Here is a 12,596-nt window from a genome sequence, read left to right on the forward strand (position 1 = left end):
TCCTATGTCCTTGCACCACTTTGAGTTGGTTTTTGCATATGAAGTGTGGCTCTTGCTTGAGTTTTCTGCAGATAGTTTTCCAATTTTTCCAACACCCTTTGTTAAAAAGGCTGTCGTTTCCCCACTTAATTGATTTCCTCTCCTTAGACAAGCGTTTCTGAGACACAGCATTGAGCCAGTTTTAAAGGGTTAGGGATGAACTGCAGGAATAGCCCAGCAGCTGAGTAAGAAAGTGAGGGGAGAAGGGTGAGATGGGGAGGAGGGTCAGATGGGGAGGAGGGTGAGATGGGGAGGAGGGTGAGAGGGGAGGAGGGTGAGATGGGGTGTGAGAGAGGGGTTTATTTTTTGTCTCATTTACTGCTCACTTACTAATTTACTGCTAGTTTTCTGGTTAACATACACCCATGAGTGCCTTCTGTTATCGCAGAAAACAAACCCCACCCCCTGCATCTCTCCCAGGAATAATTTCTCCTCTTACTTCTTAACACCAGGTTCCTGATAAAACAGAATCCAATTTCTGTGGCCTGGTGAAGAGCGGGCTCTCCTTTGTGGGGCCTGGCTTGGGAAGGACCACGGGGTGACAGGCTTAGGGTTAGGGAGGTGACATGAAGGCCACACTGGGAGGGGCTGCCTGAGAGGCTTCCCTCTCCCTCAAACAAGGTTATGACAAGAACGTAGGCACTGGGAGTCCTGTGGGGAAAGCTCGGATTGGGGTGCCAGATCTGATTAACTGAGCAGACTTTTGGACACAGATATATGGTCATGAGCTGGGTGAGGGCAGAGCCCCCTCTGCCCAGGGCTCCCTTCATGCCCTTTCCCGAATGTGAGCCCTGTTTGCCCCCAGAGGCAGCCCCACTGGATTGTGGACTTAGGAGCACAGCTGGCCAGGCACCGTGCCCTTCTGTGTGGCTCTGGGACACACCAGGGCTGCTGTTCCTCCACACCACAGCCTCTTTTAAGTCTTGTACTGATGAGGGAGGTGAGAAGCACTGGGTGGGTTCATTTGGTTGATTCTGGGGTTCAAGTGAGGAAACTCACTAGCCCACAGATAATATGCTGATTCTCCAAAAGAATCTTTATCAGTATCCAAACCAAACCCAAACTCCCTGCCATCTAGTCAATGCTGATTCATGACCGTCCAGTGCATGTTCACGGCACTGTCCTGCTGCAGAGGACACACGCGTGAACAGTGCTTCATACACAAGCACGGTGCGGCTGAAGCAGGATGGGGTGCTGGTTCTGCTGGGCGCAGGGAGCTCTGAGTCTTCACCTAACAGCTATGGCAACATTCTGGCCTGGGCTGCAGAACGTGAGGGAACATCAAACACAAAGGAGCGATCATCTGTATTCTTTATAAAAGGTCAACATCATCGAAAGAAAGGATGGATGGGGAAACACATAGAGGGTGGGACGATATAGAGCCAAAACAACGAAATTCGGTCCTGGGCCCCCGATGCCCGCAGGAGAAAAACGCTCCAAAGAACATCACTGGCTCAGTGATCAAAACCGGAAAATGGGCAGCGGAGTTGGTAAGACAACTGTGCTGATACTAAAGAAATGCTGAGATCATAAAAGAAAATTCACAAGTCAGTAACCACACACATGTAATTCACCCTCGAATGGGTCAGGAGACAACTCTGTGTGTGTGTGAGCATGTGGGAGAATGACACTAGGTAGACACAGGTAGGCAAGTATGTTAAAACAGGCTGACCTCGTTCGTGTGTGTGTAGAGTGACACCAGATTGGGTAGTGTGTTAACACACGCAGACCTCGTTTGTATGTGTGTGTGTCTCCATGATCCCGTGTGTGTGCATGTGTGTGTGTGTGTGTGTGTGTGTGTGTGTGTGTGTGTGTAAAGTGACCCCAGGTTGGGTAGTGTGCTAATACATGCAGACCTCGTTCATGTGTGTGTGTGCGTGCGCACGTGTGTGTGTAGAGTGACACCAGATTGGGTAGTGTGTTAACATATGCAGACCTCGTTCGTGTGTGTGTGCGCGCGTGTGTGTAATTACACCAGACTGGGTAGTGTGTTAACAGTATGTGCGTGTGTGTGCGTGCGTGCGCGTGTGTGTGTGTAGAGTTACACCAGGCTGGGTAGCGTGTTAACACACGCAGACCTCGTTTTAGTGCCCTTTGCAGATACTGTGTTTTTACAAATTAAAGGTTTGTGGCAGCCCTGCCTCGAGTCAAGTCTATCTGTGCCATTTCTCCAGCAGCAGGTGCGCACCTGGTGTCTCTGTCGCACTCTGGTGATTCTCACAACACTTAAGCATTTTTATAACACGGGCACACAGCTGATCACAGACTGCAGAGCAGTGTCACTAACATATATGTGCACTTGGAACCCAAAACCGGCCTGTGACTGGATTTACTGTGCCATTCGCTTTTCTGTGGTGGTCTGGAACCGACCCCGCAGCGTCTCTGAGGCCAGCCTGAGGTGGACACATCTGGGTGACTAGTATTATGTCGTCCTTTCCACCATCTTTCCCACTTTCCTCTAAGGCCCTGGTCATTTCAAGTCAAGAACTCCTGAGAGTTTCCGATCCCTTTCCCCTCCGTGCGCCCTCCAGCCCTCGGTTCACCAGCAGAAACTCAACCGAGGAGAGCAGCTCCTCCCCTGAAGCTGCCTCCCGCTCTTCCTTACAAACAGCTTTCACTTTCTTCTTAGAGCTCAGTGACCTCAGAAGCCAGTGAAATGCAGAGCCTGGGGGGCACTCTCTCACGCTCTTTGGGTTTTGTGGGGTATTGTTTCCTGACTGGGCAGGTGGAGGAGGGCCTCACCGTGCCGGGCCTGGTGAAGTCCACGCTGTGTGCCAGGCTCTGCCGCATCTGGTTGCTGAAGAGACGGACGCAGACGCTCTGGAGGTACTCTGGGGTGATCTGCAGAGAGGACAGGAGGGCGTCAAGTAAAGGTTCAGAACTACCTCCGATCCAACTAGCAACAACTTCCAGCTTTCACACCTAGCTTCAAGCAACTCATTGCGATCGAGTCAGAACAGACTCGTCGCTGACCCTCCAGCAGGTTTTCAGAGCCTGTAAATCACATGGAAGGAGGCTGCCCATCTTTCTCCCTAGAAGCAGCTGGTGGATTCAAACTGCGTGCCTTTTGAGTGGCAGTACCCCTCCTTACACAGTAGGCCACTGGGGCTCTCGGCAGCAGCACGGACCCTCTCTAATGTGCACTGATGGGGTGAACAGGAAAAACCATGGGCTGCTTTGCTGCCAGGAGTGAAAGCACTGGGTCTGGCAGGAAACCCTGCCGATAAACTACACGACGATCACAGAACAGTATTACAGAGAGCGTTACGTTCCCCAAAATTACTTTATAATGAAGTACCATGGATGTCACTATCCTCCGTAACAGCTGTCAAATCATTAAGGGTATGGAAAAAAGCTCAATCAATCTTAATTTCAATTCATTATTGAAGACAAAGAATATGTATCAAATAATAGCTGGTCAACGTGAAATTAAACCCTTTGTAAAAAATAAAAATGAATAAGAAAAAAATAAGGGTGGGATATAATACTTTTCACAGCCCTGATCCAACGTAAGGGGAGTTTCCCCTGGGTGTGGCCTACAGTACCTTTTAACTTTCAAGAGATAAAGGAAGAAAAAAGCCAGGAGAGATGGGGACCTCAGTATCAGCAAGAAAGAAGTGCCAGGAGAGGAGTGTGTCAGCGGACCACAGACCCGACGCTGGGCGGGTCCTCAGCAACAAGGCAGAGACACAGAGACATCGCCGAGGAACGATGGGCCTCCGGATGCTGAAGGGAACAGGGGCCTTCCTCCAGCACCCACAGAAAGAGAGCAGCGCCCTGAACTTGGACTTCCAGCCTCTAATACTGCAAGGACACAAACTGTCTGTCTTCTGTTACTGCCACCCACTTGTTCCAGCAGCACTCGGGTAACTGAGACGGGCATTGTACTCTAAATGAAGGGAAGCAGATGACTGAAATAAAAAACCAGCGAGTCAGCTATGATCTTGTGCTGGTGCAAAGACGTGGGCTTTAAAATCCCTCCCATGCCGCCTAGGTCCCCTTCTTAGTCACAGAAGAAACGGAAGCAGCCTGTGGAGAACCCTCTGGACAGTGAGCAGGGTGTGAAGCTTCAAAGAGCGGATCAGCACAAGGCCAGAGCTCCTCCCTGGCCCTTGAGTTCACACCCTGACGTCATACAGTTGTAGAGGTTGTCATGTGCTGTTGTCTGGGATTCAGTGACCTGTGGACACAGGATCTGACCCCCGCACCATCCTTGTCATCTCTCATCTACTTGAGCCCACTGTTACAGTAACAGGGTCAATACACCTCATTGGGGGGGGTCACCCTCTCGTCCACTGACCCTCATCTTTCCAAGCACAATGTCCTTCTCCAAGGTTGGCTCCCCCTGACAACATGTCCAAAGTATGTGAGACGAAGTTTCACCATCCTTGCCCCCAAGGAAGAGCCTGGTTTCCCTTCCTCTTGAACAGAACGGTGTGCTCTCTTGGCGGTCTACGAAATAGTCAATGTTCTCCAACACCACAACTCAAAGGCATCGATTCTTCTCCTGTCATCCTTAGTCACTGTCCAACCTTCAGATGCACAGCAAGTAACTGAGAGAAATCCTACAGTACCCAGACTTAATATCCCCTCTTCCCCTCTTGTATTTTTAACTTTTCCTTTTACATGCATTCCTTCCCCAAAAGCAAAAGGAATGCTCAAGTTTATTTACTACTTTAAAAAATATAAAGAAATCACAAAGAAAGGTTTGGGATAAAACTCAAAACTATGAAAAAGACCAGGCTCACTGGCTTGATAAAGACTGGTGGAATCCAGAGACCATGACCCTCGTTACGCTTAAAGCCGGGAAGGGAACTTAAATCAGCAAAGTCAACTTTCAGGCCAACAACAGACAGGGCAGCACCGTGAGCTGTAAGCGGCACACCCAGGACAACGGCAGTTAGGTTTTAACAGGAGAGAAGGCGGAAGAAAAGTGTTCTTATTTCTTTCTGTACTGTTTACATTTTCTAACTATGTTAACTTCTGTCAACAGGTGAGTTATACGAGCCATTTTTTTCCTTCTGTTCTGACATTTTGTTCATATTACAGAAAAGTTATTACATATTATTTCTAAAACAACAAAACCACCCTCCCAAAGCTAACTGAGAAAGTTCAACGTCCTACTTTAAAAAAATGCATTTCATAGCTTCTGACTAAGGTACAGGACTGGACACAAACTTCTCAGCATGGTCTACACATCTCCACGACCTTGACGAAGCCACCTCCATGCCATCTTTCAACATGGGGCCACTTTTCCTAGCAGACAATACAACTGTCAAAACAGGACACAATGGAGCCAATCAAAGAATCAGATTAATATAGTTGCCAAAGGCAGCTGTGGATACAAAACCAATTCATAAATATCTTTCTCTGTCCTCCATGCCAGCAGGTATTTCTCCCCGACCCTGCGTTTTTATGCTACCAGTTAAGTATTATTCTTTTTCCTGCGCTGGACAATCTATTCTTTACCAATGAAAGGATAAGGTAGAGAAATAAAGCTGTGATAGAGAATGTGTTAGGGAAAACAGGTCAAATATTCCAAGTGCATGATTAAAAACAGCTCCAAACACAGCCTGGGCTCTTCCATGGGGCCCGTGATGTTCTGAAGCAGGAGGTGGGCTCCATCAGCTTAGGAGTGACCAGAGAGCCCCTATTAACAGAGTCTACACCAGAGGCTTCCAGATCTTGAAACAGACACAACAGTACAGTAAAACCTACAGAAGCCAGGTGCAGGCAGAAGCCTGGCAGAGAAGACAAACTGCAAGCATTTTCCACTAAGACCACCCCTCGGACACCCTTCTCACCTGGAAGTGACCCCAGTCCCAGAGAACAACAGACCGGTCTATAAAGTGAATATACTCCAGAGAGGAGCACAGACCAACGTAAATTTTGCAAGACCGAAAGGGCAGAGCTGGAGCTCTGTGGAGCTGGCGCAGGACGGGGGCGTGTGGCACTCTTGTACACATGGTCACCTGGAGTTACTACCTGATGGCATCTAACCACCAATGACAGGACAAGTGGCCAGGCCTCCCCCATCCAGGTGGGAAGCTCCGAGACCCGGACAACACAGGCCATCAGTCCTGGCTCTCGGGCGTCCCCGGGCACAGCTGGGGACATTCCTTACCATCTTGCCACTGACTGTGGCCTCCAGGGAATCCACCAGCTCCGCCGTGACTCCGATGAGGTTGTGGTAATCGGCCTGGATCTTATTGTACCGCTTCAAGTACGTCATCGACCTCCGCTCCGCTTCGACCAGCTGCTGGTGGAGCTGCTGCAGGGTTTCTGTGAAGACAGTCTCCGTTAGAGCAACAACACACAGAGCCAGTGCCACAAAGACCCCTTAAAGCCGCGTGATCCCACTCTCCTCAAAGGACCGCGTGTGGCTATCAGAACACGCAGCGCTAACGGGCCCGAACTCATGTCTAACACTTCTCTTCCCTGCCACTTGACAAAGGGCCTTGTAATCATTACCATTAGGGCGTTCTGGTGGCCTAGCGGGGAAGGAGTTGTGCTGCCAACCTAAAGGCACCAAATCCACCAGCTGCTCCAAGGGAGAACCATGAGCAATCTCCTCTGGCCTGATGTACAGCCTCTGAAAATCCAGGAGGTGCAGCATGAGTCAGCTCTAACTTGACAGCAATGAGTTGAACTGCATTTATCATCACTGGGTTTAGGTTTTTAGTTTCTGGTCGTGTGTGATCCCGCTTTTCTGTTGTACACTGGGCACTTCTGTTTTGTTATAGGGTCACTAAGAGTCAGAGCTGATTCAACAGCACTAATAACACATCTCTGGATGTTCACCTAAATTACCCCCCATATCAGAACGAAACAATTTTCCTAAATTGAACCTCATGCAATACATTTTTCTTTTCCTTGTATGTTGCTGGCAATGCCACCAAATCTAGTAGGCCTCACAGCAGCCCTGTGAACGACAGATCTGCCCGCATTCCTGTCCGGTGCCATCCTCACAATCTGACATACTCAAGCTAATTGCTGCAATCACTGTCAGTCCTCCTGGCTAAGGGTCTTCCTCTCTTCCACTGTCCCCTGCTTTTCCAAGAATGATGTCCTTCTCCAAGGAACAGCCTTTCCTAGAAACATGCCCAAAGTCCGCAAGATGAACATTCGCCGTCCTTGCCTCCAAGGACACTCTAGCTGTTCCTTCTCCAAGACATATGTTTGTTCTCTTGGCAGTCCATGGGATGTCAATACTCTTCTCCAACACCACAGCTCAAAGGCATCAATCCTTCTTCTGTAATCCTTATTCACTGTCCAGCTCTCAGATGCATAGCAAGTGACTGAAAGGACCATGGTCTGTCTCAAAGGCACTTCTGTCCTCACACCAACATCACGGCTCCTCAGTAATAAGAAGAGGTTCCTGACTGCAGACCTTCTCAGCGCTATATGTCTCCTGATCTCTTGACTGCTGGTACCAAACTACCGATTGTGGATCCAAGTAAGATGAAGTTGTTGACAGTTTCAGTCTTTTCTCCATCTATCATGACTTACCACTTATATTTGTTTCTGTGTATAAGAAACAAACAAATATTGTGCCCATAATTAGTTCCAAGATCTTCAGCCATGTTGTAGGTTAAGGAATTTGACAGTTCAAACCTACCAGCAACACTGTGAGAGAAGATGAGGCAGTCTGCTGTCGTTAGGATTTACAGACAGGGTTAGAGAGCTGATGGAGGGTCCCCAGGAGTTGACATCAACACAATGATAAGGGGGTTTGGTTTGGTATTTTAGTTACATCAGTTCACAAAACAGTTGATCAAAACCTGAGTCTTTCCCTTTTTTTGCCCCGCAGGGTTATCTGGGAGAAAACTCGTCTCCGGGACAGTTCTTCACAGCATGGATCCCAGAGGTGGGGCAGGGTTGGGCCCTGTTTTGTCCTGTGGAACACACAGCCACTATGAGCCACAGCTGTCTCAATGGCACCTGACACAAGTTTTTCATTTACGAAGAGGTCTGGGACGCTTGGCTGATTCTGGGGGAAAAACTGGAATCCAGAATGAGACATGATTCTAGCGGCAGTGTGACAAAGCATAAAACAAGCCCCATCAGGCCTCAAAGCAGGCAGCTTAGAAACTCCAGGATCCCCTGCCTGGGGTCCCCCAGAGGGTAGGCCTGGGGGGACTGGTGATGAAGCCCTTGTGGGTGCAGCTGGAAGGGACACATCGTCACTAACATCACTTCTCTGCCCTCTCCTGCTTTCCCTTACCTTGCAGGCTGGCTGGACACTGTGACAAATCGCTACTAACATCAGCACTTGTTTGCGCTCTCCTGCTTTCCTTACTATAGGCTGCATTTCGATAGAGGAAAACAGCAAGCCCCAGAAATCCAAGCTAAGTCACTACTGTCCCAGCAATAGGGCTAAAGTGTTTGTAACTATTTAAAAATCACTTACAGTGTGGTAAGCTATCAATAGGACCTGACCACCTGGGTTAAAGTGCTTGGCTGCTAACTGAAAGGTCAGTGGTTTGAACCACCAGCCACTTCCCAAGTGAAAGATGTGACAGGCTGCTTCCACAAAGAGCCACAGTCCCGGAACCCTACGGGGCAGTTCTGCTCTGTCCTTCAAGGTCACTGAGTTGGAATCAATTCCAGGGCAACGGGGGGGGGGGGTCCTCATTAAGACACTGTAATATTTTAAGTATACATTTTTTAAAATTTATTTATTGTGCGTATACCGTCAAATAAGATCTGACTGGTACAGGAGGGAAATTTTCCCTCCTCCTCCGGCAGAGCATCTGGTGGATTTGAACCGCGCAGCTCTGCGATTGTAGTACAGCTTCTTGCCACTAGGCCACCAGAGCTCCCCTCAAGTACACATTTTAAGTCACATTTCATGTAAACATTTAACAAACTCTTGGATTCAAACTCCTATTTCTAGCACTTTCTTGCCAAACATACTTCACTGACTCCCACATCTCAACCTAAAATAGGGATGATAATTACCTTATAAAATTACTTGAGGATTCAATGAAAAATGTTCTCAACATGCCTGGTGTAAAGGCTGGCCCACAGCAGACAACCAGTGAGCGGCTGGAGCTACCAACACTGTTCTATTCCACAGAAATGGGTTCAAGATTTTCTAAATGCATCTTTGTGCCAAGTGAATAATCTGGAAAGTGGCAGATAGGTCATACATAGTGGTAAACACATTCTGAAAAATACCCGAGTCGTCTGAAGTGTTTGCTGAAACTAAAGATGATCCGGGCTCACCCCCGGAGAGTCCGACTTTGTGGATAATGGATGGGCTCTGGGTACCTTTTCAACAAACTCCCTAAAGGCATATCACGTGCTTGCGAACCATGGTCCTAAGTCAGGGGTGCTGCAGTGGCACCGGGAAGGTTGGCGGCTAGAGCTGATCTCCTTCTCAGTGGAAGACAGAAGCGGCAGTCCGCTTCTGTAGACGTCCAGCCTGCGAAGGCAGCGGGGTGGCTCTGCTCGGTCCTGCATGGCCACTGTGAATGGACCTGACCCAGGCGTGGTCCTACACGGCCCCGTCCCCCTGCATCTCTGTCCTGAGCATCGACAGACCAAGCACATTCAAACTACGGTTCAAAATAATGTCAGGGTTCACAATTAAGTGCTTAGTGTTTATTATTTAAGTGCAGAATATTCATTGTTGTTGTTGTTGTTATGTGCCGTTGAGTCACTTGCGACTCATAGCGACCCTATGTACAACAGCCCTAAAATTATCATTCAAAACCCAAAGTTTTACTAAAATGTCTCAGGATAATGAACTTGTATAATTATGATTCAACACCATGGCATCTCCGTACTAAAGATAACTTCTGGAAAGCTACTTGGCCTGACTTTACACCCAGAACTTGAACCCCTGGAGACCATCCCCAGAAACCATTTCCCAAGCTTCCCTTTAAGTGTTCTTTTGTGGGGAGGGGGTCACTATTCCTTCCTACCTCTTACATGGTGTTAAAATGGTAATAAGTGCAACAATGAATGAACGAAAATCTAACTTTTCTGTAAACTTTTGTTAAAATTACAAAATAAAAAAAATTTACTTAAAAAATACTAATAAGTATTATTAAAGCTTTTTCATATGCATAAGGTTCAAAATTAGGTCAACTTCCAGAGATACTCATACTCTCACTGCAGGGTCACAAGCAGGAGATATCATCTGTGCAAACTTGCTCAACACAGACCAAGTGGGATCGATCTGAGGAAAGAAGCACCAAAACCCATCAGCTCGACTGTATGGTCACCCAAACCATCAATGTGACACCACCGAAGTGCCTTTCTCTAAGAGGGCTGCACAAGCAAACTCTTCCTCAAGCAAAAGAATTATTCAATTAAGGAGAACTGCTCATCTGCAGAGCCTATGCTTTAGGAACCCAGAAGTGGAATTAATCATGAGCTCAAAATGTGGTAGAGCTGAGTTGAGGGGCAACAGATATGTCAACAGCTCGCAGGAATCTGGAAAGCAGAAAAAAATGGGCTAAAGTGTTTGAAACCATTTTCAAATCACCTGGAAGACATCTGGACCTGCCTATTGCTAAAAACTATCCAAGTAATAACTCAAAGAAAAGAACTTTATTTCAGAGCACTGAACAGAACTTTGACCCTTTTTAATCCACCAGAGTTTTTATGAGATGATGGCGACTGAGCCAAGGTGCCTTGTATGGAAGACTTCAGCTTTTAATGGACATGTCTAAACAGGAATCTTGTGTTATTTTAACGAACCTGTCTTCATGTTGCCAAGGGAATTTACTGAGACTGCAAGTTTCAAAACTATGGATATAAATTTGTGCAAAAGTCTAAAGAATTGTGTGCCAGGTTTTAGACAAGAATTACATGCAACTTAAAAAAGTCATTACGTTCATAAAAAGTTTTCCTATCCAGACATGCTTTGTTTTATTAAACTTCCCAGGTATTTTGTGTTTTACAAATTGAAGGTTTGTGCGGAAAGGATGAGACTATCAGCCTCGCCTTCCCAACAGCAGTGTGTGCTCACGCCAGGTCCAAGTCACAGGGCACCATTCTCACAGAACTTCTAACACATTCACAATGCTACAGCCTGCTGCACAGACCACAGCCTCCTCACACGCACTGGCAAGCAGGAACATCGGTGTGACCTGCTTTACTGAGACATTCACTCTACTGTGGCGTCTGGAACCAAATCGGCAGTATCTTAGACACACTGACATCCCAAAAGGCAAGGTATCACCAACCAGCGGGATGCAAATCTCTCCCACCTTGTCTCTCTTGCTATCATTTCTACTTCGTTTAGGTGCACTGCTTTTCTTTATTTATTTATTATTTCACCTGCAGAGAGTTTCATCTCAGAGAGCCCCTGCCTATGCAAGCTAAAATGATAAATTCTTTTTCTAATCAAATATTAAAAGTGTAAATGTAGGGGAGCTCTGGTGGCCGAGTGGCAAGGAGCTGCAACTACAATCCCAGAGGCGCATGGTTCAAATCCACCAGATGCTCTGCCGGGGAAGGAGGGACAATCTCCTCCTGTACCAGTCAGATCTGATTTGACGGTACACTCACACAAAAATAATAAAAAAAAAATTTAAAAAGTGTAAATGTAATCATCCTGTTTTTATACTGTAATTTTTTATTATATAAAAATACCGTTTCCACCAGGTGCTCTGCTGGAGAAGGAGGAGGCAATCTCCTCCTGTACCAGTCAGATCTGATTTGACAGTACACGTAAAAATAATACAATAAAAAACCCAAAATAAAAGTTTTTTAAAAAAAATACTGTTAATATACTATGTTTTTATACTCTTTTTGCCCTTTTTCCAGATGGAGACTGGTCATTTTGTTAATCCACAAATACTGAATGAAGAAGGCTGTAACTGTGAATACAGGTCATCATGTTGTGTTGTTGTTAGGGACCGTCAAATCCAGTGTGACTTACAGCGACCCTATGAACACCACATCGGAGTCCTGCCCTATTCCATGCCATCCTCATCCCTGTCACATCTGTCCCACTGCTGTGGTTACTGTGTCAACACATCTCATTGAGGGTCTCACTCTCCTTTGCTGACCCTCCACCTCTCCAAGCTTGATGTCCCTCTCCAAGGAACAGACTCTCCTAACAACATGCCTGAGGTGTGGCTCTGACCACAGAAACGTCAGCAACAGCTAATTTACTAACACGATGAATCAATGAAGATCAGAAACGAAAAAACAAGACAAAACCATTTCTATACCATTTCTAGGTGGTTACATGAACATAATAATTCTACGTGCTATACAGTCAAGCTAGGTTTTCATAGCAATACCATTTTTTAATGTAATTATTCTTGAGAGGATTTTTCCATTCCAAGCCTTTTTCTTGCCTTCATCAAAAGTTTAAGGAAATCTCACTTCATCCCTGAAACCTTTCCAATTAAGACACAGAGGATTACCCAGCTATTCAATTACAAAAACAAGACCCCCAGTCTGGTATTAAACTGAGGATATTTCCATGCCTCCTGATCACTCACTATTGCTCTTGGGAGTCCCGTCCTAAGGAGCCTCTGTCCTGAGGAGCCTCTGTGCCGAGGGAGCCTCTGTGCCGAGGGAGCCTCTGTGCC

General features: G+C 46.9%; 1 protein-coding gene across 1 annotated transcript in view; it reads right to left on the minus strand.

Annotated features, from left to right (window-relative positions):
• Positions 1-12,596, minus strand: part of ARMC9 (armadillo repeat containing 9) — a 176,751-nt gene that overhangs the window by 141,352 nt on the left and 22,803 nt on the right. The window contains exons 8-9 of the mRNA XM_006893542.1: positions 6,164-6,321; positions 2,782-2,880 (exon numbers count right to left, since the gene is read on the minus strand). Coding sequence (XP_006893604.1) covers positions 2,782-2,880; positions 6,164-6,321 — 257 coding nt within the window. The remainder of the gene's footprint in view (positions 1-2,781; positions 2,881-6,163; positions 6,322-12,596) is intronic.

This window comes from Elephantulus edwardii, unplaced genomic scaffold (genome assembly GCF_000299155.1).
Source record: "Elephantulus edwardii isolate Elephantulus edwardi_28Jun2011 unplaced genomic scaffold, EleEdw1.0 scaffold00127, whole genome shotgun sequence".
NCBI classification, from domain to species: Eukaryota; Metazoa; Chordata; class Mammalia; order Macroscelidea; family Macroscelididae; genus Elephantulus; species Elephantulus edwardii.